The 24117-nt window shown below is 47.1% G+C and overlaps 1 protein-coding gene across 2 annotated transcripts in view; it reads right to left on the reverse strand.

Annotated features, from left to right (window-relative positions):
• Positions 1 to 24117, reverse strand: part of TMEM232 (transmembrane protein 232) — a 286864-nt gene that overhangs the window by 250245 nt on the left and 12502 nt on the right. The window contains exons 2-3 of one of the 2 annotated variants that reach the window (XM_040420203.1): positions 13670 to 13717; positions 8542 to 8678 (exon numbers count right to left, since the gene is read on the reverse strand). In XM_040420203.1, coding sequence (XP_040276137.1) covers positions 8542 to 8663 — 122 coding nt within the window. In that variant the 5' untranslated portion in view covers positions 8664 to 8678; positions 13670 to 13717. The remainder of the gene's footprint in view (positions 1 to 8541; positions 8679 to 13669; positions 13718 to 24117) is intronic. The other variant, XM_040420202.1, reaches the window with a different exon arrangement.

Raw genomic sequence — 24117 nt, forward strand, 5'->3', positions numbered from 1 at the left:
GTGGAGATAGCATCAGCAGGAGGATACCACAGAGTGGCAAGGTGACATAGTGTGGAGATGGCAGCAGCAGGAGGAGGATACCACAGAGTGGCAAGGTGACATTGTGTGGGGATGACAGCAGCATGAGAAGACCAGAGAGTGGCAAGGTGACATAGTGTGGAGATGGCAGCAGCATGAGGAGACCACAGAGGGGCAAGGTGACATAGTGTAGAGGTGGTGGCAGCATCAGGAGGCCACAGAGTGGCAAGGTGACATAGTGTGGATATGGCAGCAGCATACCACAGAGTGGCAAGGTGACATGCTGTGGAGATGGCATCAGCATGAGGAGACCACAGAGTGGCAAGGTGACATAGTGTGGAGATGGCAGCAGAAGCATCAGGAGACCACAGAGTGGCAAGGTGACATAGTGTGGAGATGGCAGCAGCAGCATCAGGAGACCACAGAGTAGTGGCAAGATGACATAGTGTGGATATGACAGCTGCATGAGGAGGCCACAGAGTGGCAGGGTGACATAGTGTGGAGATAGGAGCAGCAGCTGCATCAGGAGACCACAAAGTGACCCAGTAACAGAATGGGGAGGTGGGTGGCAATACCAGTACCCGCTGACAAAGGTGGGTGCAAGGAGCACTTGGCATCAGATGTGTTGCATCAGGCGGGTTGCAGCATCAGAGTGGTAGCTGAGGCAGGTAGTCAGAAGAAACCGGTCACTTTTATCAAAGTATTAGTGTGGCACCATGGATGATCTAGTCTGATGCATCAGGAATTGGTGGTTGGAAATCCTGGCTGATCCACACCTGATGCATCTTGACAAAGGTCAGTCTCTCCACATTTTTGGTGGACAGGCGAGTTCTCCTTGGGGTAAATATGGCCCCCGCTGCACTAAACACCCGCTCTGATGCCACACTACTGGCCGGGCAGGACAGTTTTTCCAGGGCAAACTCTGCTAGTTGCGACCACAAATCCAGTTTGGCTACCCAATAGTCCAGAGGATCTTCATTGTGGGGTGGCAGGATGCTGTCCAAGTATGCCACCACCTGCTGGTTGAGGTCCTGCTCCAGGTCTACCTGCTGCTGATGCTGGTGAGTAGTTTCTTCACAATGCAGGTGAAGAAAGCTACTCATCAGTGACTGTAGACTCAGGCTGCTGCTGATGGAGCTAGTACTGCTCCTGCCACCCCACCCCTCCCCAGCAGCCATGGCAGTAGAACGTGATCACAGAGGGCCCTCCCAGTCAGACCTGCAAGAGGATGTCACAACCAGACAGTTGAGAAGCTCTGACAGGAGCCTTTCAGATCCTCCTCCTTGAATTTCTTTGTTTTGGTTGAGTTCCTCATCTCGTTAGTCTATCTCAGCTGTCATGCAGTTGGACTGATTGCTGCCCTTTAAGTTCCTCCCCAGAATGCAGTAGTGTGCGGCTTATACAACTTCTTGGAGTGTGTGTGCATGCTGTTCCTAGTTCTCAGTCCCCAGTCGTCTGCAAGATAAGTACTGTTTATGTATTTATGATTTTCTGTTTTCTGGATCCAGGTGACCCTGACTCCCTCCGTGTCTGTGTAGGGAGCCGGTGGTCGTATCCCCTCACTATTGTAGGGTCTTCAGGTGTAAGATAGTCGAGGTACGTGGATATGCGCCCATCCACCTTTGGGGTGGTCGCATAGGCTGAGCAATAAGGGAGAGCGGCAGGTCTCATGCAGGGGTCTCCCTTTTGTTCCTTAGTTGTGGATCCAGTGAGTCATTGTTTATATTGTATTGTCTTGTTTCCTGTACACCATCCGTGACAGAGGATGGACGATGGTGCAGATAGGCAGCGGCCAACTGACTACATAGGATGTCTCTGTAGTAGTTCATTTTGTCCTTCCTCTCGGTGGGTGTAAAAAAGGCCCCCGTTCTGGACTGGTAGCGAGGGTCCAACAAGATGGAGAGCCAGAAGTCACCCCTCTGCTGAATGGTGACAATTCGGCTGTCACTACGCAAGCAAGTGAGCATGCATCGTGCCATATGTTCAAGTGACTCGGAGGGACTCCCTGCCTCCATCTCCACTGCATACTGCCACGTGTGTCCAGGTCCTCTGTCTCATCTTCTTCATCGCCCTGTAGCCCCTCTGGCTGCTCCTGCCCCTCCTGTCCTGTCAGTTGAGTAGAAAAACCACCCATTTGGCTACACATTGCCTATGCTCCAATGTCCCACAGGGCTCATGTGGCCGTGAGATCGAGACGTCACGTCTCCTGTCCCCTGACCAGCCATTGTTACCAGCATCTGTTCTAGGACATGAAGCAGTGGAATGACGTCGTTCATCCCGTAGTCCTGTCGACTGACAAATAACGTGGCGTCCTCAAAGGGCCTGAGCAAACGGCAGGTGTCACGCATGAGCTGCCACTGGGTGACATTGAAGTTACACAGTGGAGTACTCCTATCCGCTTGCATCATCAAGAAATCGTTGATGGCATTTCTCTGTTCTAGGGCTGCAACGAATACTCAAATAAATCAAGTAATTTGACACAAAAAAATCTTTGGTGCAAATTTTTAGCATTGAGGATTCGTTTGTGTCACCTGACAACAGAGAGCTGTGCCCCTGCTGAAAAGGTAAGTTGGTGAGACTAAGGCCGGGCGCCCGGAGTGCACAGTGTCATAGCAACCAATGACGCTGTGCATTCCAGGTGTCAGTAGGAGTGGGGGGGGGGGAGCTGCTGGCACAAGGGGGGGAGAGAGCTGCGGGCACAAGGGGGGACTGCTGGCACAAGGGGGGAGAGCTGCTGGCACAAGGGGAGGAAAGCTGATGGCACAAGGAGGGGGAGCTGCTGGCACAAGGGGAGGAGAGCTGCTGGCACAAGGGGAGGAGAGCTGCTGGCACACGGGGGGGAAGCTGCTGGCACACGGGGGGGAAGCTGCTGGCACAAGTGGGGGGAGCTGCTGGCACAAGGGGAGGAGAGCTGATGGCACAAGGGGGGGAGCAGCTGGCACAAGAGGGGAGAGCTTCTGGCACAAGGGGGGAGAGCTGTTGGCACAAGGGGGAGAGCTGCTGGCACAAGGGGGAGAGCTGCTGGCACAAGGGGGAGAGCTGCTGGCACAAGGGGGGAGAGCTGCTGGCACAAGGGGGGAGAGCTGCTGGCACAAGGGGGAGAGCTGCTGGCACAAGAGGGATCTGCTGGCACAAGGGGGGAGAGTTGCTGGCACAAGGGGGGAGAGATGCTGGAACAAGGGGAAGAGCTGCTGGAACAAGGGGGAGAGCTGCTGGCACAAGGGGGGTAGCTGCTGGCACAAGGGGGGAGAGCTGCTGGCACAAGGGGGAGAGCTGCTGGCACTGCGGTGGGGGAGAGCTGATGGCAATGGGGTGGGGGAGAGATGATGGCACTAGGGAAACGGAGCTGATTGCACGGGGGGGTTGATGGCTCTGGGGGGAACTGATGCACTTGGGCTGATCGCACAGGGGGGAACGAAGGGTGTAGGGGGTCTGATGAGTTTTTATAAAGGAAAACAGTCTATTAATTCATTTTTTCTTATTAGATTACTCGATTAATCGTAAAAAATAATCGATAGAATACTCGATTTCTAAAATAATTGTTTACTGCAGCCTTACTCGGTTCGTATAGTCGGACTAACATATGGAGGGTGGAATTCTAACGGGTGGAAATGTTGCATATCAGCCTATGTTGGGGGATGCCGTTCTGCCGCTGCAGCTCAAGGAGGGTGTGCTTTTCAGCATACGAGTGGCTGAAGTGCATGCAAAGTTTACTGCCCATTTTTAGGATGTCTTGCAGATGGGAGGAAGACTTCAGGAACCGCTTGACAACCAGATTGAACACGTGTGCCATGCAGGGCGCATGGCTCAGCCTTCCTTGACGCATCGCTGACACCACGTTCTTCCTGTTGGTGGTCAGCATGGTTCCATTTTTCAGTTGTCGCGGAGAAAGCTATGATTCGATTTCTTGATGCATCACGTGGAGCAGTTCCTCCCCTGTGTGACTCCGTTCGCCAAGGCAAACCAGGTGCAGAACAGCGTGACACCTCCGAGCCCTGCATATGTGGTAAGCTAGAGGGGCACTGTGACTTGTCCCTGCAGTGGAGGCTGAGGACATGGTGGAGGATGAGGAGGCAGAGGCGGACATTGTCGCAGGATCAACAGCGTGTTAACGTGGAGGCGGAAGCGGCGTGACCTGGCCAAATTGCTGGTGTGGCTGTGCAGGAACCACATTAACCCAGTGGCCCGTAAAGGACATGTATTGTCCCTGACCATAGTTACAGCTCCACACGTCGGCACTGCCGTGCACTTTGGCAGACACCGACAGGCTTAAGGACTGGCCCAACTTCTGTTCTACATATTTGTGCAGGGCTGGTACTGCCTTTTTCGCAAAGAAATGACGGCTTGAGACTCACCACCTCGGCTTGGCACAAGCCATCAGTTCTCTGAAAGGTGCGGAGTCCACCACTTGGAAAGGGAGGGACTGCAGCACCAGCAACTTGGACAGGAGCACGTTCAGCTTCTGTGCCGTTGGATGCGTGTACACATACTGCTGTCTCTTGGCAATCGCTTCGGTGATCGATTGCTGACAGAATGACTGACAAGGAGTAGGAGCAGCAGGAGCATCTGGACCAGCAGAAGATGGGAATAACAGACAGCTCCCTTTGGCTGAGGTGGTGGATCCTTGACTGCCTGAAACCTGGTGTGTGCCCCTGGCTGATGCAGCGGTTGCTGCGGCAGGCTGGACAACCACATCGGAGCCTCGGTTCTCCCAGGCCATTGTATGTTGACGCAGGGCCTTAGTTCCAACATTGGCACCCCGGCCACACTTCACCTTCTGCTCACATTATGCGACATATGGCCACATTCACCTCCTCTGGCGCTTTAAAATAAAACAGCCACAATGCCGAGTAGGTGATTTTCCCCACAACAATCCGCACTGACTGATTGCTACCGCCGCTGCCTCCGTGAACCCCTGCAACACTACTTCCCGGGCAAGTAGGCTGCTGCGAAGCAGGTGGTCTACCCCGGGCACGTTTGGCTCCCGATCTCCCACTGCTGCCACCCTGCTGACTCCCGGCAACACTAGCGACTTGCTGGCTCAGCCGCTGCCTGACGGGGGGCAAACTGCCACCCTCTTCTCCTGATGATGACGAAGCCACTTCTTCACACGGCTCCCAAGTGCGAACAGCTTCATCATCAAGTAGTGTCTGCACTTTACTGATGTCCTCCTCAACGGCCTCCGGGTCAGGAGCCTGACTACCCGCAACACACGCTCCAGTGCCATTCTCCTCATCACTACTTACCCGCCTAGCAGAGGAAGTGGCGGAAGTCTCCTCCACATCTTGACTGGGCAGTAGCTGCTGACTGTCCTCTAGTAGCTCATCCTCGCTGAAAAGTGAAGCTGAGCCCACTGCATGTAGTACTTCTTGCGGTGATGGAACAGAAAAGGCCAGAGGCAGGTTGAGGGCACAGGGCCTTAGGTTGTGTCTGACGAACCCACCGACTGTTGGCTGGGGGTGTCTGATGTCACTTGGGATGACGTGGATGACCCAGTTAACCAATCAAGAACCACAGGCTTGCTGGTCAAGACACGACCGCTAGATGACAACGGGAGTTCAGGCCTCTCGCTGCGACTACTGCTGCCACAACCCCTTACCCTGCGGCGACCTCTGCTTGCGTCAGAAACATTCAGGCCTCTGCGACTCCTCTGTGAATGGCCTGGCACTTCTCTGCCTGACATACTTGTAGCTAAACTAAACAAATGAAATGGAAATTAAAACACCCTAAAAGCGACTAATATATTTTTCATTTTGTACTGAAATAGGCCACTAAACGCTTTCACCACATCTAACTGCTGAAATGCACTGAGAATATATTTTTCTTGTTGTACTAAAATATGACCCTAGACGCTTTGACCAAAAAAAAATTCAAGAGTGAACTGTGTATATATATTTCTTGAAGTACTGAAATACGCCCTTATATGCTTTAACCAGAAATAACTGCAGCAGTGTACTGAGAATATATATTTCTTGTTGCATTGAAATTGGCCACTATATGCTTTGACCAGAAAAAAATTAAAGAGTGAAGTGTGTATAAATATTTCTTGCAGTACTGAAACACGCACCCATACGCTTTCAACAGAAATAACTGCAGCAGTGCAGTGCGTATACATTTGTCTTTTTTTTACTGAAATAGCCCCTATACCCTTTTTACAGAAATAACTGCAACAGTGCAGTGCGTATATATTTTTCTTTTTTTTACTGAAATACGCCCCTATACGCTTTCACCAGAAATAACTGCAGAAGTGAGCTGAGAATATATATTTATTGTTGCAATGAAATAGGCCACTATACGCTTTAACCAGAAAACAATTAAATAGTGAAGTGCGTATATATTTTTCTTGTTGTACTGAAATACGCTCCTATACGCTTTCAGCAGAAATAATTGCAACAGTGCAGTGTGTATATATTTTTCTTGTTGCACTGAAATACGCCCTTATACGCTTTCACCAGAAATAACTGCAACAGTGCAGTGCGTATATATTTTTCTTTTTTAATTAAATATGCCCCTATACGCTTTCACCAGAAATAACTGCAGTAGTGACCTGAGAATATATATTTCTTGTTGAAATGAAATAGGCCACTATACGCTTTAACCAGAAAACAATAAAGTAGTGAAGTGCGTATATATTTTTCTGGTAGTACTGAAATACGCCCCTATACGCTTTCAACAGAAATAACTGCAACAGTGCAGTATGTATATATATTTCTTTTTTGTTGCACTGAAATACGCCCCTATACGCTTTCACCAGAAATAACTGCAACAGTGCAGCGCGTATATATTTTTCTTTGTTACTGAAATACGCCCCTATACGCTTTCAACAGAAATAACTGCAGAAGTGAAATGTGTATATATTTTTCTTGTAGTACTGAATAAGATACTGAGACATAAGCCTCTAAAGGCTTTTCAACATAAGACTTGCAGCCCAATAACAAAAAGCTTGAATGACAGAGCTGTCTAATGACTATTTGGATCCCCAAATAATCGTTCCCTGCTCTTGTAAATCACTTTCCTATCAATGTCCCTAGCGCCTTCTGACGTCTCTCCCTGCACTAAGATGCTGTGAAATGATTCCTCCCTATCCTTTCCCTGCACTTATAAATCGTTTTTTCTGTCTTTTTTTTCCCCACAATCGTTTTTCCAATAGCTGTCCTATTGCGCCTTCACACGTCTGTCCCTGCACTCTGAACGCTGGAAAGAGTCTGACTGTAAGATGGCCGACATATTTATAGGGCTGTGACATCACAGGGCTGGCTGCATGCATGCATGTCAATCTGGGTGATCCCGCCTTCCCAGAGTTCCTTGCCCCATGTCCTCAGTCCTCACACGTGTATCCGCCATTTTAGGAAAAATCCAATTCGTTACCACGAAGCGCGAGGAAATTTGCATTTGTTGAGAATCAAATTTTTCCTGAAATTCTAAACGAATTCCACTTCGTCAGCTTCGATTCGCTCATCTCTATTGATGACCCATCCTGAGGGTAGGTCATCAATATCAAAATCTTGGAAAACCCCTTTAATATTTACACTGCAATCAACTAATGGTGATCCACCTTGGAGAACATTTCAGGGAACTTACCGTAAATCAAGGTGATTGCTACCAAAAATTTTAAAGGTTGGTATAAAGTGCAGCCATATTGGTTGTCAACTTTAAATGAGCTTCACAGTAACAGTATAATTCAAGACTACAGCTGCTAAAAGGCAGGTTTATTTCAGAAAGTGTGACATGTCAGACAACCCAGGATTTGAGTTTGACGCAAAACCTGTTAAAAGGGCCAGGGTACTGGAATCAGAGGAAAAGGAAAGACTTCACGCCATCCATTTCACCCAAGTAGTCCTGTCTTAGGCTGCCTGATGAGCCTACTTAGCAGCTGGGAGACCTCCTGAAGAAAGGGCTCCCAGTCTGATGAAAGACAGACTATTTCAAGAGCCTGTGAAAGCTAGGACCATGTGATAGGCTTTATGTTTGTTTGAGATACTGGCTGGTGGATGGCCTAAAGTTTATTTTCAAACTGTTTAGAAAAACTGCTTGCTGTGTGTGATGATAATAAAGCTGCTTGCAGCCAAATCGTCTTTGTGCAATTGAAATTCTTCATGTGCTAACCATTGTACCCTGGAGATGCTGATTCCAGAAGCTAAATGTGTCACCTTAGGTTCACATTTGTGTTGGAGCTTCTGTTGCAGATTCCATTAATTTTCCTGCAGTATGCAGCACAATTTTTTTCCAGCAATATGATGGACACGGTGATAGAACCCATCAAACCCATGATAAATGTTGTCCACCAGACGTCATTGGAGCCATGGATCTGGTGATGATTGTGATGGATCTGGCACTGCCTAACTCTATGAAGATGTGAACCTAGTCTTAATTGGCAGAACCAATAGTGAAATTGGAGATGCTGCCTCCTGCCTTTCTGATACTTCTGTTACACCACTATTTTAACACAGGTAACACTAGACAGAGAAATTTTAGATCACATTTAACATTAGTCAAACCTGGAGTTTCATTTTAAATCCGTACCTTTTAAATTTTCTTCCTGTGCTTTCTTTTGTTTTCTCCAATAACTTTTTCTGGAGTTCATTGTGATATTTTGTTGAAAGAATCCCAAACTTTTGTGTGACTGGTATCTTGACAATTGGCATTTTTCTAGTGTACTACTACAAAATAAAATAATGTAAAAATACAGAAAATAATATGTATAACATTTATAGGTTCTGTAGAAATGACAATTATTCAGAGTTAGAATAAAAGACTTCATAAAAGGGGTTGTCCCACACTGGATATTTATCACCTTTCCACATGATAGGTGCTAAATATGTGAACGGTGGGGACCCAGCTACTGGGATCCCCACTATCACTAGAATGGGGAACCTGATCCCCCTGTTCCTCCTCATTGCAGTAGAACATGTGCCTTGATGCTCCATTCAATGTCTATTGTGCTGACAGAAACAGCCAAGTGCTGTACTCAGCTGTCTCCATCAGTCCCATAGACTTCGAACTTAGGACAGGTCATCAATTAGTAGATGAGTGGGGGCCGGACTGTTGGCATGCCCTTGCTTCAGTGGGTGTTGTGTCCCCTTCAATGTTCACTAGACACATTTACATTTATGGGACTAATGCTGCAATGCTAGATACAAGCCCTACTATGAAGAAGACTCCAACAGGTGCTGCTGAGCCAGTCAGCTAATTGACAGGAGACATTATTCAGACCCCCATCGATCCCCCCACCCACCGTCCCTCCTCTCACAGTAACCTAGCACAGAGGTACTAGCAGACAGCAGTAGTGAACATTCAGATCAAAGTGTGGAGAGGGAGGAAAGTACTCAAGTCTTTAGGGAAGGCAGATGACCAGGGACAGATTGTCTAGGACATGCAGAATTTAATTTATCAGGACCCCCCAAACGCAGGGATATATTTACATTTAATGCTGTCAAAAACATTAATAATAAATCAATGTGCTCCACTTTCTTCTACTTAAATATTATACAGAAATAATCCCATACAATACCAAAATAACAACACACATCATGTATTTAAAATAATAATGCAAATTATACAATGTAACTACAACGTTATAGTGCACAAATATTAAGTTGTAAGGATCTAATACTACACAATGCCTAAACACAGTGCACAGCCTACTGAAGCCGAAGATGGGGGTTCTGCTCCATACTCAGCTTGTTGGAGGATGGGTAAGGTTTGGCTCTGTACTCATAGGGGGAAAAGGCAGTTGCAGAAACCAAGGAGGCAGACAGCGGTCACCTGTGGAGATATGGCTCTGCATACCCTGCCAGGAGCAGGAAGAGGCAGGAAGCTGGGGCGATGAAGAAAAGTGAAAAACACATGATACCTACATTTAATGAAGACCTGTCACTTTTATGGCATCCATTAATACTATGTTTATATCACTGGATACCATATAGAGTAGCCCCTCACTTCTGCAGCCCATCCTACCCTTTACAGCATTACATACCCCCACCCCATCCATTAAGATAAGATAATCCTTTAATGGTCCCACCATGGGGCCATTCACAGTGTTACAGCAGCACAGAGAATACAAAAACTTCAAAATAAAGGCATTACAGTACAGGGTACAGATTAAAAAATGTTTTCTTTTAAATTACCCTGCTACCACCAATGCTGTGTCTGCTGTTGCTCCAGTGCCCCATCATTGTACCTAAGGTGCACCCCACTTCCCTCCAATATAATTTTTCAGCTATACCAGAGCCTGATGATGTGGATAATAATTAAAGGAGATGCTTAACTACAAAATAATGGGCCCCATAGCAAACCGCTTCCCTGTGCCGCCATTGTTCTCACACACACACTGCCAACTTCTTTCTCACAAACTTCTCCCCATGCTGCCATCTTTCTCACATAGAATGCTCTCCCATGCTGCACTGTCTTATACAGACTGCTCCATAAGCTGTCCTCTTTCTCACACAGACTGCTCCACTCTTTCTTATACACATTGCTCCATCATGATGTCCCTTTTCTCACACTGCTTCCTCGTGCCACCCCTCTCTCACGTAGACTTCTCCCTCATGCCACCCCTCTCTCACGTAGACTTCTCCCTCATGCCACCCCTCTCTCACGTAGACTTCTCCCTCATGCCACCCCTCTCACAAAGAGTGCTCCCTATGCTGCCCTCTTTCGCACATACACAGCTCCACCATACTGCCCTCTTTCGCACATACACAGCTCCACCATACTGCCCTCTTTCTTACACATACACAGCTCCACCATACTGCCCTCTTTCTTACACATACATCTCCCTATGGGGCCCTTTTTCTCACACACACACGTCTCCCCATAACAGAAAGAGGAAAGCAGGTGGAGCAGTCTGTGCTAGAAAGATTATCATGAGCACTTTAAATGGTATTTAGCTTTTTTATGTTACAACAGGTGTAGGATGTTGTGAAGTAAAAATTGGATCAGAAAGATATTTTGTATTTTTTTCACTGGCGGTTACAGTTATGGGGTTACAGTGGGAACACCTCAAAAATTAGACTGTTTAAATTTTTGTAGGAAAAAAAGGTTTATTGTTTATCATGCAGTGTTTAGAGGATACAGGAATCTAGCAAATTTAATAGAAATGGAACAGTTTAGAGAAAACCATTCCCTTCACACTGGGGACTTTGTATATTACCTACAGATCAAAATGTGTTAAATGCACAATTAAAGTATGGGGATTTAAAGGGGTTGTCCTACGAAGAATATTCGACAGTTTTTAAACCAGCGCCTGGATCTGAATACTTTTGTAATTCCATGAGCTCCGGTGAGTGCAATGGCACTCTGAAACAGCTGATCGGTGGGGGTGCCGGGACTTGGACCCACGCTGATGTGGTAATGATGACCTATCCTGAGGATAAACCATCATTATCATTTCCAGGATAACCCCTTTAAGTTGGAGGTTTCTGATTTCTTTTCAGTTATTTAGTGGGATTTAGGCCTCTTTCACACTTGCGTTGTTGGGATCCGGCATGCACTTCCGTTGCCGGAGGTGCCTGCCGGATCCGTAACAACGCAAGTGTACTGAAAGCATTTGAAGACGGAACCGTCTTCCAAATGCGTTCAGTGTTACTATGGCACCCAGGACGCTATTAAAGTCCTGGTTGCCATAGTAGGAGCGGGGAGCGGGGGAGCGGTATACTTACAGTCCGTGCGGCTCCCCGGGCGCTCCAGAATGACGTCAGAGCGCCCCATGCACATGGATGACGTGATCCATGTGATCACGTGATCCATGCGCTTGGGGCGCCCTGACGTCACTCTGGAGCGCCCGGGGAGCCGCACGGACGGTAAGTATGCTGCTCCCCTGCTCCCCGCTACACTTACCATGGCTGTCAGGACTTTAGCGTCCCGGCAGCCATGGTAACCACTCTGAAAAAGCTAAATGTCGGCTCCGGCAATGCGCCGAAACGACGTTTAGCTTAAAGCCGGATCCGGATCAATGCCTTTCAATGGGCATTGATCCCGGATCCGGCCTTGCGGCAAGTCTTCAGGATTTTTGGCCGGAGCAAAAAGCGCAGCATGCTGCGGTATTTTCTCCGGCCAAAAAACGTTCCGTACCGGAACTGAAGACATCCTGATGCATCCTGAACGGATTTCACTCCATTCAGAATGCATTAGGATAATCCTGATCAGTATTCTTCCGGCATAGAGTCCCGACGACGGAACTCTATGCCGGAAGACAATAACGCAGGTGTGAAAGAGCCCTTAAGTAAAAAAGGCATTAGGTCTAAATTGTACAATATTTTGATAGCACATAATTTTGAGAGTCTTCTGACAAAATGTTGTAGGCGATAGGATGCTGAAGTAGAGGATTTCCCTAGGGATTAATAGGCTAAGGTACTAAGTTATTTCCTAAAACTCTAGGTTCTAGTGCATACCAAACCTCCCAATTATTTACATATGGCACATTATACTCTGAAGAAACTTTCACAAAAGATGAGCATAAATGCCCCAGAGGCAACAATACTAATGCAGATATGTCCCAACCAAGTTGGTGGGATGAGATAAACTCTTCAAAAGTTATATCATTTACAGTTTAGTTCAACTTGTGTGTTAGGGGAAGATTTAACGATCCGGGGATCTACTAAAATAAAAATATCTTAATGAAAGTCTGTTTTTAGCTAGAAGAGTTATCTCTTATAAATGGGGGGAAAAAACGATTTCCTCAGATACCTTAGCTTGGGTTCATCTCATGACAAAGAAGGCCTTTTTAGAAGAACTAAAATACAAAGAGCTTGGTAGAGAAATGAATGATTTCTGGAGTAGATGGCTACATAAACATCTTGGGAACAGGATTTACTGTAACACCTTCTTCTGCACGATTTAAAACATCGTGGGAATAAGATTTAATATTTTGTAGTACATTACTTAAATTATATTTTTTTCTCTACTTTCCCCTAGGTACAATTTATTGATCTATATTGTATAAAGTGTAACACTATGATATGACTTAATTTTACACACTGTGATTGATTACATTACAATTTAAAGGGGTCATCTGGGAATTTGATATTGATGGCTTATCCTCAGGGTAACATCAGATCGGCAGGGGTCCAACAGCTGTTTGAAGAGGCAATCTCTTCCCAGGTCAGTGACGTGACGTACATTGGTCATGTGACCTAGGTGCAGCGCAGGTCCAGTCAAGTGAATGGGGCTGAGCCGCAACACCAAGAACAACTGCTGACAAATGGTGTGCTGTGCTTGGTAAGCTGTGAAGAAACCACAGCTCTCACCAGAACTCCAGTGAGCACAGCGACCTCTTCAAACAGCTGACTGGTAGGGGTGATAGGAGTTGGACCCCTGCCAATCTAATATTGATGACTTATCCTGTATCTAATTCCTGGATAACCCTTTTAATAAAGGCAAAAATAGAAGAAAAGAAAGTGTCCTACATTTTAGTCTGCAATATTCAATCCTTCACTCATTTTCAAACTCTGTGATATTTAGTTTACAATCTGCTCCTAGTTTCCGAGTTTTCTCATGTGAGAGACTCTGCAAACTGCATTTTGTGCGCTTTGCTGCCCATTCACAGGCTCACAGCCTGTGTGAGCAGCTCCTCTCCACACTCTGCTTCCCTCCTCTCCACACTCTGACCTACCATGTACAACCTTCTCCACCTCCTCCTACTATCGCTAACCCTGAGAAAAGAGAAGAGGAAAGCAGAAAGAGAGGACTTGACCACACTCTGTAGATACAAATGGTAGGAAATTTTAAATGAAGATTATTTAGATAAAAATTGCAATGCAAATGTGTTCACAGTCATTAAAGGGGTTCTCTGGGAATGATTTCAAATGGCCTCCAGCAACATGTCCTAGAATGTGAGCAAAACTGGTTTCCACCACTTGCAGAGATGCCTAGGTGGTGAGGGGACTTGGCCTCACTACACACTACACTCTAACACTTGCATATACCACATATTGGTGGGTGTTCCTGTCAGGCTGCTCAGTCATGATGGCATATCATAGGCAGGATCACATCATTACCATCTCTAACACTCACTAAACTGCTCTACAATAGATGGAAATGAGCTGATCCCTCTTATGATATGACTGAGCAGCCTGACAGGAACACTCACCAATATGTAGTATATGCAAGTGCTAAAGTGCAGTGTGTAGTGAGGCTCCGCGTCCTCACCCCACTAGGCAGCTCTGCAAGTGGTGGCAACTAGTCCTGCTTCCATTTGTAGGACAGGTTGCTGGTGGCTGGTGATCTTTAATCTTTCCGAAATCTACAGAGAGAATTCCAAATTATTAAAAGAAAGCTGAGTACTTTGGCTCTCTTAGCACATCATTTTTAATTGGTATAGGAGCAGTTTGTGCTCTAGAGCTGTTCTTCTTATATAAAGCTGCCATTCTTGGAGCTATAGAATCTCCTGGTCATCCAATCACCATTCTACATACACTACTATTTTCCTAACTTTACCTCCTCTTATATCCCAATGTCAGTCACTCTTATATAGGTTACTACCTTACTCACACCCCTGTGCCTATGATGCCCACTTGGAAAAGTGCATATGGTGACTGATATATATTGAGGTAGGAAGAAAATACCGCAGCCCACATGCACCACTGAAGCTAGCAATTAAATCTCCTAACAGAACACAAAACAGAATATAAAATGGTGGTAAAACATGCAACGTTCAAATAAAATGCTACCTGTAGCTATCTATTAATACGGGTCACGTCTCCAGATAGGAATGTTTCCAACAATAAATTATCTATAAAATTGACCGTGGGAAAAATGCACATAAAGGATCATTTATTTCGCCGGCTCTGACAATACATTTATTACAGGAGTCAATAATCCCTTTCTACACTTGTCTCAGCTGATTTCACATGCAAGACAACTAAAGCTAGTACTGTACTGTATAATGTGCACACAACCCTGCAAAATACTTACACCAAAGGCACTGTATTATACATTACACTGTCTTACCACACTGTGACAAAGCTCGCATAGGTTATATTAATAACATAAATATAAAATGTTATTTCAAGGCACACATGCTGACAAAAAGATAACAAATGAAACAATATGTCTTTATTTTCTTCATACACATTTCTCCAGCTCCACTGAGATATATTTTTTATCACCTACAGGGTTTGAAGTCAGTTACTGCCATCTGGTGGTTAAAGATGGCTGCACACCTATATGATTCACTCTATACCACAGGGGACCATACAGGAGATGCCAGTCTGGAAGTATATTACAAAGCGGAGATGAGGAAATCACACTGTCAGACCACTACTTGGTCATGGGCCAGCAACCTTTTGTGAAACTACAACTCCCAGGACACTTGCTCTACTGTTCTTGAAACTCTAATAATAGTAATAATAACATAGCGCCACCATATTCCGTGGCATTTTACAATTTAGAGGGTACATGTAGAAATCAATATAGACATAGCAGAATTGCAGGCTAATATACAACTGAAACACTAGGAGTGAAGGCCCTGGTCGCAAGAGCTTACAATCTATGAGAAAATAGGGGTGATAAAAGGTAAAAGTGGTTGTTTATAAAGTGGTTTTTATATACAGTGGTAGAAACGGAGCTGCATGAATATTGAATGCGGGGATAACTGTCAGAAGATGGAGTAAGGTCGTGAAGAATGAGGGAAGGGTCTGACTAAAAAGATGTTTTAAGGCACGTTTGTGTCACGAGGGTGTCAAGAGCCACGCCTGACTCCGTTGTACCCGGGGTCAGGAGGTCGCAGCGGTTGGCTGCGCGCTCTATGTAAGATAGGGCTGTTTCCTTATGGTAGCTTTCTGGGTTTGCTTTGCAAACCCTTTTGGCTCACTCAGGGATCCGTAGCTCCTTCTCCTCAGCTGTTCCTTGTCCAGCACTCCCAAACCTCCTTATATTCCCCTCTCACACTTCTCTGGTTGCCAGATATAGAGCTTCCTGCCTGGACATCTATTCTGACCCTCTGGAGCTGTGTTGCTGCGTTCTTTGGTTGTTGATCCAGAACGCTACCCTCTGGATCCCTGTTGGACCTTTGTGGACTGCTGTGGTCGCCCACCTGGGTGTATGTGTTTGTCTGTATTGTCTGTCCTCTCCCTGGTGTTTCCCTCTTAGTGTCAGTGGTGCGGACTAGCGATCCCACCGGCCCGATCACTATCTAGGGCTCATTTCAGGGAAAGCCAGGGTTTAGGCACGTGATCGCCGCACGGGTGAGGAACCCGTCTAGGGACGTCAGGGCAGTCAGGTGCCAGCTGCAAGGTGGTCACCACCTTACCCTCTCTCCTTTGCCTTTTCCCTCCCTGTGCATGACGCCGGTCATTACATTATATCTGGCCCTTATTTTTGTGTAGGTAAAAAAAAAAAAAAAAACTACTTTTTACCTACTTAGAATCCAGTATGGATCAAATTGCTGCTCTGTCCAAACAATTTCATGGCCTGTCTTTGGAGGTGGCAGGATTGAAGGCGTCGGTCCTCCAGCAACAGCAGCGATTACAACTGACCGCAAGCCCAGCGGTTGCTACTGGTAACCAGGTTGTTGCGGAACCCAAGGTCCCTCTCCCTGACAGATTTTCTGGGGGAAGGGACAAGTTTTTGACATTCCGTGAGGCCTGTAAATTATATTTTAAACTGCGCCCTTACTCCTCTGGTAATGAAGAACAGCGGGTGGGGGTTGTTATTTCCCTGCTGCAGGGGGACCCGCAATCCTGGGTGTTCTCTTTACCTACTGATTCCCAGGCGCTTCGGTCAGTGGATGAGTTTTTCGGGGCCTTGGGTCTCATATATGACGACCCTGACCGAGTCGCACTGGCTGAATCAAGATTACGGAGACTCCTACAAGGAGAGCGGCCGGTAGAGGAATATTGCTCTGACTTCCGTAGGTGGGCTACGGATACCCAATGGAACGACCCGGCTCTCAGGAGTCAGTTCTGCTCTGGGTTATCCGAAAGGGTTAAGGATGCGCTTGCATTATATGAGACCCCCTTTTCCCTTGATGCGGTTATGTCCCTTTCTATCCGAATAGATAGACGCCTTAGGGACAGGTTGAAAAAACCGGAGCCATTGGTAACCCCTCCCAAGCAGCAGTTAGTCTGTACGGACTTAGACGAGCCTATGCAGCTAGGAGGAACTACTCGTCAGGTCCGTCCTCCTGAGGCTCGCCGTAGGCGTGGGTTTGTTTTTTTTGTGGGGAGAGGGGTCATTTCATTAATGTCTGTCCTTCTTTCCTCAGAAACAAAAGACCGTCGGAAAACTACTAACCCCAGGCTGTGTGGAGGATGTCAGCCGGGGGGTATACGTTTCCTCCATACGTACATCGCAATTTGTGTTGCCAGCGGTTATTGTTTTTGGTGATAAGACAGAGACTATTTATTTCTTTCCAGACAGTGGAGCAGGGGTAAATTTGATAGATGCCCATTTTGCCCGCACTATGGGTTTGTCTCTCTGTGCGCTACAGAGACCTATTCCCATATTTGCTATTTATTCTGCTCCTCTGTCTCAGAAAAACCTCACCCACATTGTTCATAATTTACACCTTCGGGTAGGGGACCACCATAATGAGATGCTTTCATGTTATGTTCTGGAGGGGCTTCCCACTCTGGTAGTGCTCGGTCTTACCTGGTTGGTAACGCACAATCCAGTGGTGGATTGGCAGGCCAGGGAGATATTGGAGTGGAGGGAGCAGTGCAGAGAAAATTGCTTAAATAGCAATTGCTTAGTCGCCTCCATAACTACCCTACCTACATTTATTTCAGATTTTGAGGACGTTTTTTCTGAAAAGGGTTGTCAGAAGTTACCACCTCATCGTCCTTATGATTGCCCGGTTAACCTTATTCCCGGCGCAAAATTACCCAAGACCAGGTTATATAATCTTTCGGGTCCAGAGAGACAAGCCATGAAAGAATATATCTCCGAGAGTTTGGCTAAGGGACACATCAGACCCTCTTCTTCACCCGTGGCTGCAGGGTTTTTCTTCGTTAAAAAGAAAGATGGGGGCCTGCGTCCTTGCCTAGATTTTCGCGAATTAAATCGGATAACCATCCGAGACCCATACCCTCTTCCTCTCATTCCTGACCTGTTTAACCAGATTGCGGGTGCTAGGTGGTTCTCCAAACTTGATCTTAGGGGGGCCTACAATCTGATTCGTATTAAGGAGGGGGATGAGTGGAAGACAGCTTTTAACACCCCTGAGGGGCATTATGAAAATCTAGTTATGCCTTTCGGTCTGACCAATGCTCCTGCCGTCTTTCAACATTTCGTTAATGACATTTTTAGTCATCTAATCGGCAGGTTTGTGGTAATATACCTAGATGATATTTTAATTTATTCGTCTGATCTGAGAACACATGAGGTGCATGTCAGACAAGTACTGCAGGTCCTACGGACGAATAAATTATATGCTAAAATTGAAAAATGTGTCTTCCCGTTCAGGAGATACAATTCCTAGGTTATTTTTTATCTGCTTCAGGTTTCCGTATGGATCCTAGGAAGGTCCAGGCAATTTTGGATTGGGATCTTCCTGAGAACCTCAAAGCACTACAACGGTTCTTGGGCTTCGCGAATTTCTATAGGAAATTCATTAAAAATTATTCACTTATTGTAAAACCCCTTACTGACATGACTAGGAAGGGGACTGATTTTTCTAAATGGTCTGACGCCGCTAAAGTTGCTTTTTCCTCTCTAAAAGAGAGGTTTACCTCAGCACCTGTACTAGTCCAACCTGATGTCTCTCAGCCTTTAATTGTTGAAGTCGATGCATCAGAGGTGGGAGTGGGGGCTGTACTGTCTCAGGGTCCGTCTCCTGGCAAATGGCGTCCTTGTGCTTTCTTTTCTAAAAAACTATCTGCAGCAGAAAAGAACTACGATATTGGCAATAGGGAACTGTTAGCTATTAAACTTGCGTTTGAGGAGTGGCGTCACTTTTTAGAGGGGACAGTCCACCCCGTCACTGTGATTACGGACTACAAAAATCTTCTGTACCTCGAATCAGCTAAGCGTCTCACCCCTAGACAGGCTAGGTGGTCGCTATTTTTTACCAGGTTTAACTTTGTGATTACCTATCGTCCTGGAGCAAAGAATACCAAGGCTGATGCACTATCTCGTTGTTTCCCTGGAGGGGGTAATGTGAGTGATCCGGTGCCCATTCTTCAAAGAGGAGTGGTTGTTTCTGCGGTACACTCTGTTCTGGAGGGGAAGGTGTTAGAGGCCCAGGGGGACGCCCCGGTCTCTTGCCCCTCAGAAAAATTGTTTGTACCGTTGAACCTACGTTTCGAATTATTAAAGGAACATCATAATTCGGCACTTGCTAGGCACCCGGGTAGTAAAGCAACCTTGGAGCTATTGTCTCGTCGTTTTTGGTGGCCAAGGTTGCGTCAGGATGTATTGGATCTTGTGTCTTCTTGTTCTACCTGTGCGCGCGCAAAAGTTTCACATACACGTCCTGCAGGGTCTCTATTACCACTCGTCATTCCCAATAGACCACGGACACATCTGTCAATGGATTTTATCACTGACTTACCTTTGTCTGCGGGTAAAACAGTTATTTTGGTAGTAGTGGACAGGTTTAGCAAAATGGTACACTTCATTGCGTTACCCGCACTACCTAATGCTAAAACTCTTGCTCAGGTATTCGTCAGTGAGATCGTGAAGCTTCACGGGGTCCCCTCCGATGTTGTTTCGGATCGGGGTACCCAGTTTATTTCTAAATTTTGGAAAGCTTTTTGTTCCCGTTTGGGGGTGCACTTGTCCTTTTCCTCAGCTTTCCATCCTCAGTCGAATGGACAGACTGAGCGTACCAACCAAAACCTGGAGACATATCTAAGATGTTTTGTGTCTGAAAACCAAGAGTTGTGGTCATCATATTTACCGTTAGCTGAGTTTGCCATAAATAATCGTCGTCAGGAATCCACTGGCAAGTCACCATTTCTTGGTGCATATGGTTTTCATCCCCAATTCTGTACTTTCAAAGAGGGGGGGTTTTCTGGGGTTCCCGAAGAGGAACGGTTTTCGTCATCTCTTTCATCGGTATGGCAGAAGGTGCAAGCTAACTTGAAAAATATGGGAGGTAAATACAAATGCATGGCTGATAAGAGACGGTCGCCAGGTCCGGACCTAGGAGTGAATGACTATGTGTGCTTGTCTACTAGGAATATCAAATTGAAGGTTCCCTCTTGGAAACTGGGTCCTAGGTTTATTGGTCCTTACAAAATTGTAGCCATTATCAACCCCGTGGCTTTTCGCCTGGAGTTACCTCAGACTTTTAAAATCCATAATGTCTTTCATAAGTCGTTACTCAAAAAATATGTTCCACCTCTAGAACCGTCACCGCTGCCACCCCCTCCTGTTGTCGTGGATGGTAATCTAGAATTTCAGGTATCCAAAATTATCAATTCTCGTCGGGTCCACCGCTCTCTTCAATATCTGGTGCATTGGAGAGGTTACGGTCCCGAGGAAAGAATGTGGGTTCCTGCGTCTGGGGTAAACGCCGACAGGCTAGTTCGGGTTTTTCATGCCTCTCATCCTGAGAGACCTGGTCCTGAGTGTCCGGAGGCCCCTCGTAGAGAGGGGGGTACTGTCACGAGGGTGTCAAGAGGCACGCCTGACTCCGTTGTACCCGGGGTCAGGAGGTCGCAGCGGTTGGCTGCGCGCTCTATGTAAGATAGGGCTGTTTCCTTATGGTAGCTTTCTGGGTTTGCCTTGCAAACCCTTTTGGCTCACTCAGGGATCCGTAGCTCCTTCTCCTCAGCTGTTCCTTGTCCAGCACTCCCAAACCTCCTTATATTCCCCTCTCACACTTCTCTGGTTGCCAGATATAGAGCTTCCTGCCTGGACATCTATTCTGACCCTCTGGAGCTGTGTTGCTGCGTTCTCTGGTTGTTGATCCAGAACGCTACCCTCCGGATCCCTGTTGGACCTTTGTGGACTGCTGTGGTCGCCCACCTGGGTGTATGTGTTTGTCTGTATTGTCTGTCCTCTCCCTGGTGTTTCCCTCTTAGTTCAGTGGTGCGGACTAGCGATCCCACCGGCCCGTTCACTATCTAGGGCTCATTTCAGGGAAAGCCAGGGTTTAGGCACGTGATCGCCGCACGGGTGAGGAACCCGTCTAGGGACGTCAGGGCAGTCAGGTGCCAGCTGCAAGGTGAGTCACGGGTCACCACCTTACCCTCTCCCTTGGGCAGGGCTTTGCCTTTTCCCTCCCTGTGCATGACGCCGGTCATTACAGTTTGAAGGTAAAGAAGTTGGGAATTGACCTGATATTCCAAGGCAGAGCATTCCAGAGTGCTGGTGCATCTTGAGAAAAGTCTTGAAGAAGGGAGTGAGACGTTCAAATTATGGAGGATGTTAATCTTAGATCACTGGCATAACGGAGCGCATGAGTAGGGTGGTAGACAGAGATGAGGGAGGAGATGTATGGAGTGCAGCACTGTGGAATGCTTTGTGGGTGAGAAGTTTGAACTGTATTCTGTGGTGAATAGGCCACCAGTGAAGTGACTGTCACAGGCTAGAGGTATAGGTATACCGGGTGGATAGATAGAGGAGCCTAGCCGCTACATTTACAACAGACTGAGGGGGGAGTTTAGTGAGGGGAAGACCAATTAGTGATGAGTTACATTAATCAAGACGAGAATGAACCAAAGCAACAACAAGAGTTGAGGCCGTTGTGAGAAGGGCATGGTTTAGGAGAACCGATACCTGAGTTTGAAATGGTTAAACTGTGTGTGGTAAACCTTGGGTGTGTCTCTGGGAACTGAAGGGTTAACCCAGACACAGGATAAGCAGGGTTGATAGCCTGTTTTGTCTATGTTAGCCATAGCTAACCTGCTTATGCTGGAGTGAGTGAGGTTGGCAGTGGGACACTCACTCCACCCGGGCTTCGGTCCTGGGCATCCAAAGCCCACAGCTGAGAGTCACATAGGTCATTAGGGCTGTAGAGCTGAGCAGTGTGGCCATACCTGGAAAAGCTGACTGCTCAACCCAATACTTACCATTTGTACCTGTGGGCCGGGCAGCTGGTACCACGTTAACATGGGGGGGCACAGCGTGATGTAGGGGGGGCCGTGGCCCCCTCTGGCCCCTCCCTGGTGACGCCACTGCCCACGTATAGTCAGGGACTGTTGTGTTGTATTAGGTACTGGCTCAGCCGAACAGGTTTTTGTTTGTTAAAACCTATTTGTTAAGGCTATGCTTCTGTTGGAATATCTAAGTGTGAAATAGAAACACTTAAATTGGACTTTATCCTGTCTGTGTCCCTGCTTCCTGCACAGCTACCAAGTGTCTATCAGAGCGACCCCCCACATATGGTGGAGGATGCGGGCACTGGTGCAGTGAAGCATACACTGACTGCATGTCCTGTCTGTCAACAGCGCTGAAGTAACAAGCCATAGCCATGGACGAGCTAATAAAGCAGCTGGTTCAGTCCAACTTACAGCAGCAAGAAACTAACCAACTGCTGGTACAGGAGATGATGGCACTGGCAGCTGCACAACAAAGGTCTGGTCCAGCGGTGCCAGAGCAGGATGCCAGGAGACAAGTCCGGAAAGCCATGACTAAGATGACGTCAGAGGACGACGTAGAGGCCTTCCTGATGGGGTTCGAAAGAGTGGCCACCCGTGAAAGACTGCCGCAGCAATACTGGGCAGAGCCCCAGCAGGCCTGTTTCGAGACTATCCTACGGTAAAAGCGGAGATTCTGGCCCACTTGGAAGTCGACCTACACCTATGCTCCCAAAGAGTCCATAGTTGGAGGAATCAAAAGGCTTTACCACCAAGGGCCCAGATGCCTCATCCAACTGGTCCGTAAGTGGCTTCAGCCGGAGACATCAACCCCGTGTTACGGCTGTATGTGAGCAACAAGAGCATACACAGTGAATTAGCTACTGACCGGACCCAAACTAGGGAGGATAAAGGGTGACCCCTGTCAGACCCTAAAAGCTCTCCCTATGCTGCTAAGCACATGTCCAGATCCAGATGGTGGATCGAGACATGCCCGCGTACCTAAGGCTGATGACCACTGTAACCCCTACAATAGTGGAAGGGGCACGGCCACCGGTGCCCTGCTCAGAATATGGACGGAACAGGGGTCGCCTCGGATCCAGTCAGCAAACAAACAGAAACACACAATGTCTGCACACTTAACTGAAGGAGCTGCAGCAGCAGTGAAAACAGATCCAAAGTCAGCAGACAATATCCGAAGTACTTGCTTCAGCAGAACTCAGGTCCATTGAAAGATCTCACACAAGTGAAGATACTCAAGCGAGAGATACAGCTCAAATGAAAAGTATAATCCACACCCTACAAAGGAGGAGGGGTGATTTAAAGGCAGAGAAATCAAACACAGGAGGAACAGCTGGGAGGAAGGAAACAGAAAGTAAAGACCTCAACACAGGGGCGGAGAAACAGAGCAGAGAGAACTCCTCCAAGCTCTAGTAGTGACATCATCACAGGGGTGGAGAAACAGAGCTGTGAGAACGCCTCAAAGCTCTGGTAGTGACAGTACCCCCCCCTTCTACGGATGGACTCCGGACACCCAGGACCCACCTTCTCAGGATGAGCCCTATGAAATTCCCTGATGAGGCGAGTGGCTTTAATGTCCGACACCGGGACCCACATCCTCTCCTCAGGACCATAACCCTTCCAATGAACGAGGTACTGAAGAGAACCGCGGACAATGCGAGAGTCCACAATTCTGGAAACCTCAAACTTCAGATTGCCATCAACCAAAATCGGAGGAGGAGGCAAAGAGGAGGGTACCGTGGGCTGGACATATGGTTTTAAGAGAGATCTGTGAAATACATTAAGTATCTTCCAAACCCGTGAAAGATCAAGACGGAAGGCAACAGGATTGACGACTGACAAGATTTTATAAGGCCCAATAAACTTGGGACCCAATTTCCAGGAGGGAACCTTCAGTTTAATATTTCTTGTAGACAACCACACCAGATCACCCACATTCAGGTCCGGACCAGGCACATGTCTCTTATCAGCCACACGTTTATATTTCTCACTCATCTTTCTGAGATTACTCTGAATCTTTTGCCAAATGGTAGACAAAGACGAGGAAAATCTCTCCTCCTCAGGCAAACCAGAAGGAGCCCCTCCCGAGAATGTCCCAAACTGCAGATGGAACCCA

Source organism: Bufo bufo, chromosome 2 (genome assembly GCF_905171765.1).
Source record: "Bufo bufo chromosome 2, aBufBuf1.1, whole genome shotgun sequence".
NCBI lineage: Eukaryota > Metazoa > Chordata > Amphibia > Anura > Bufonidae > Bufo > Bufo bufo.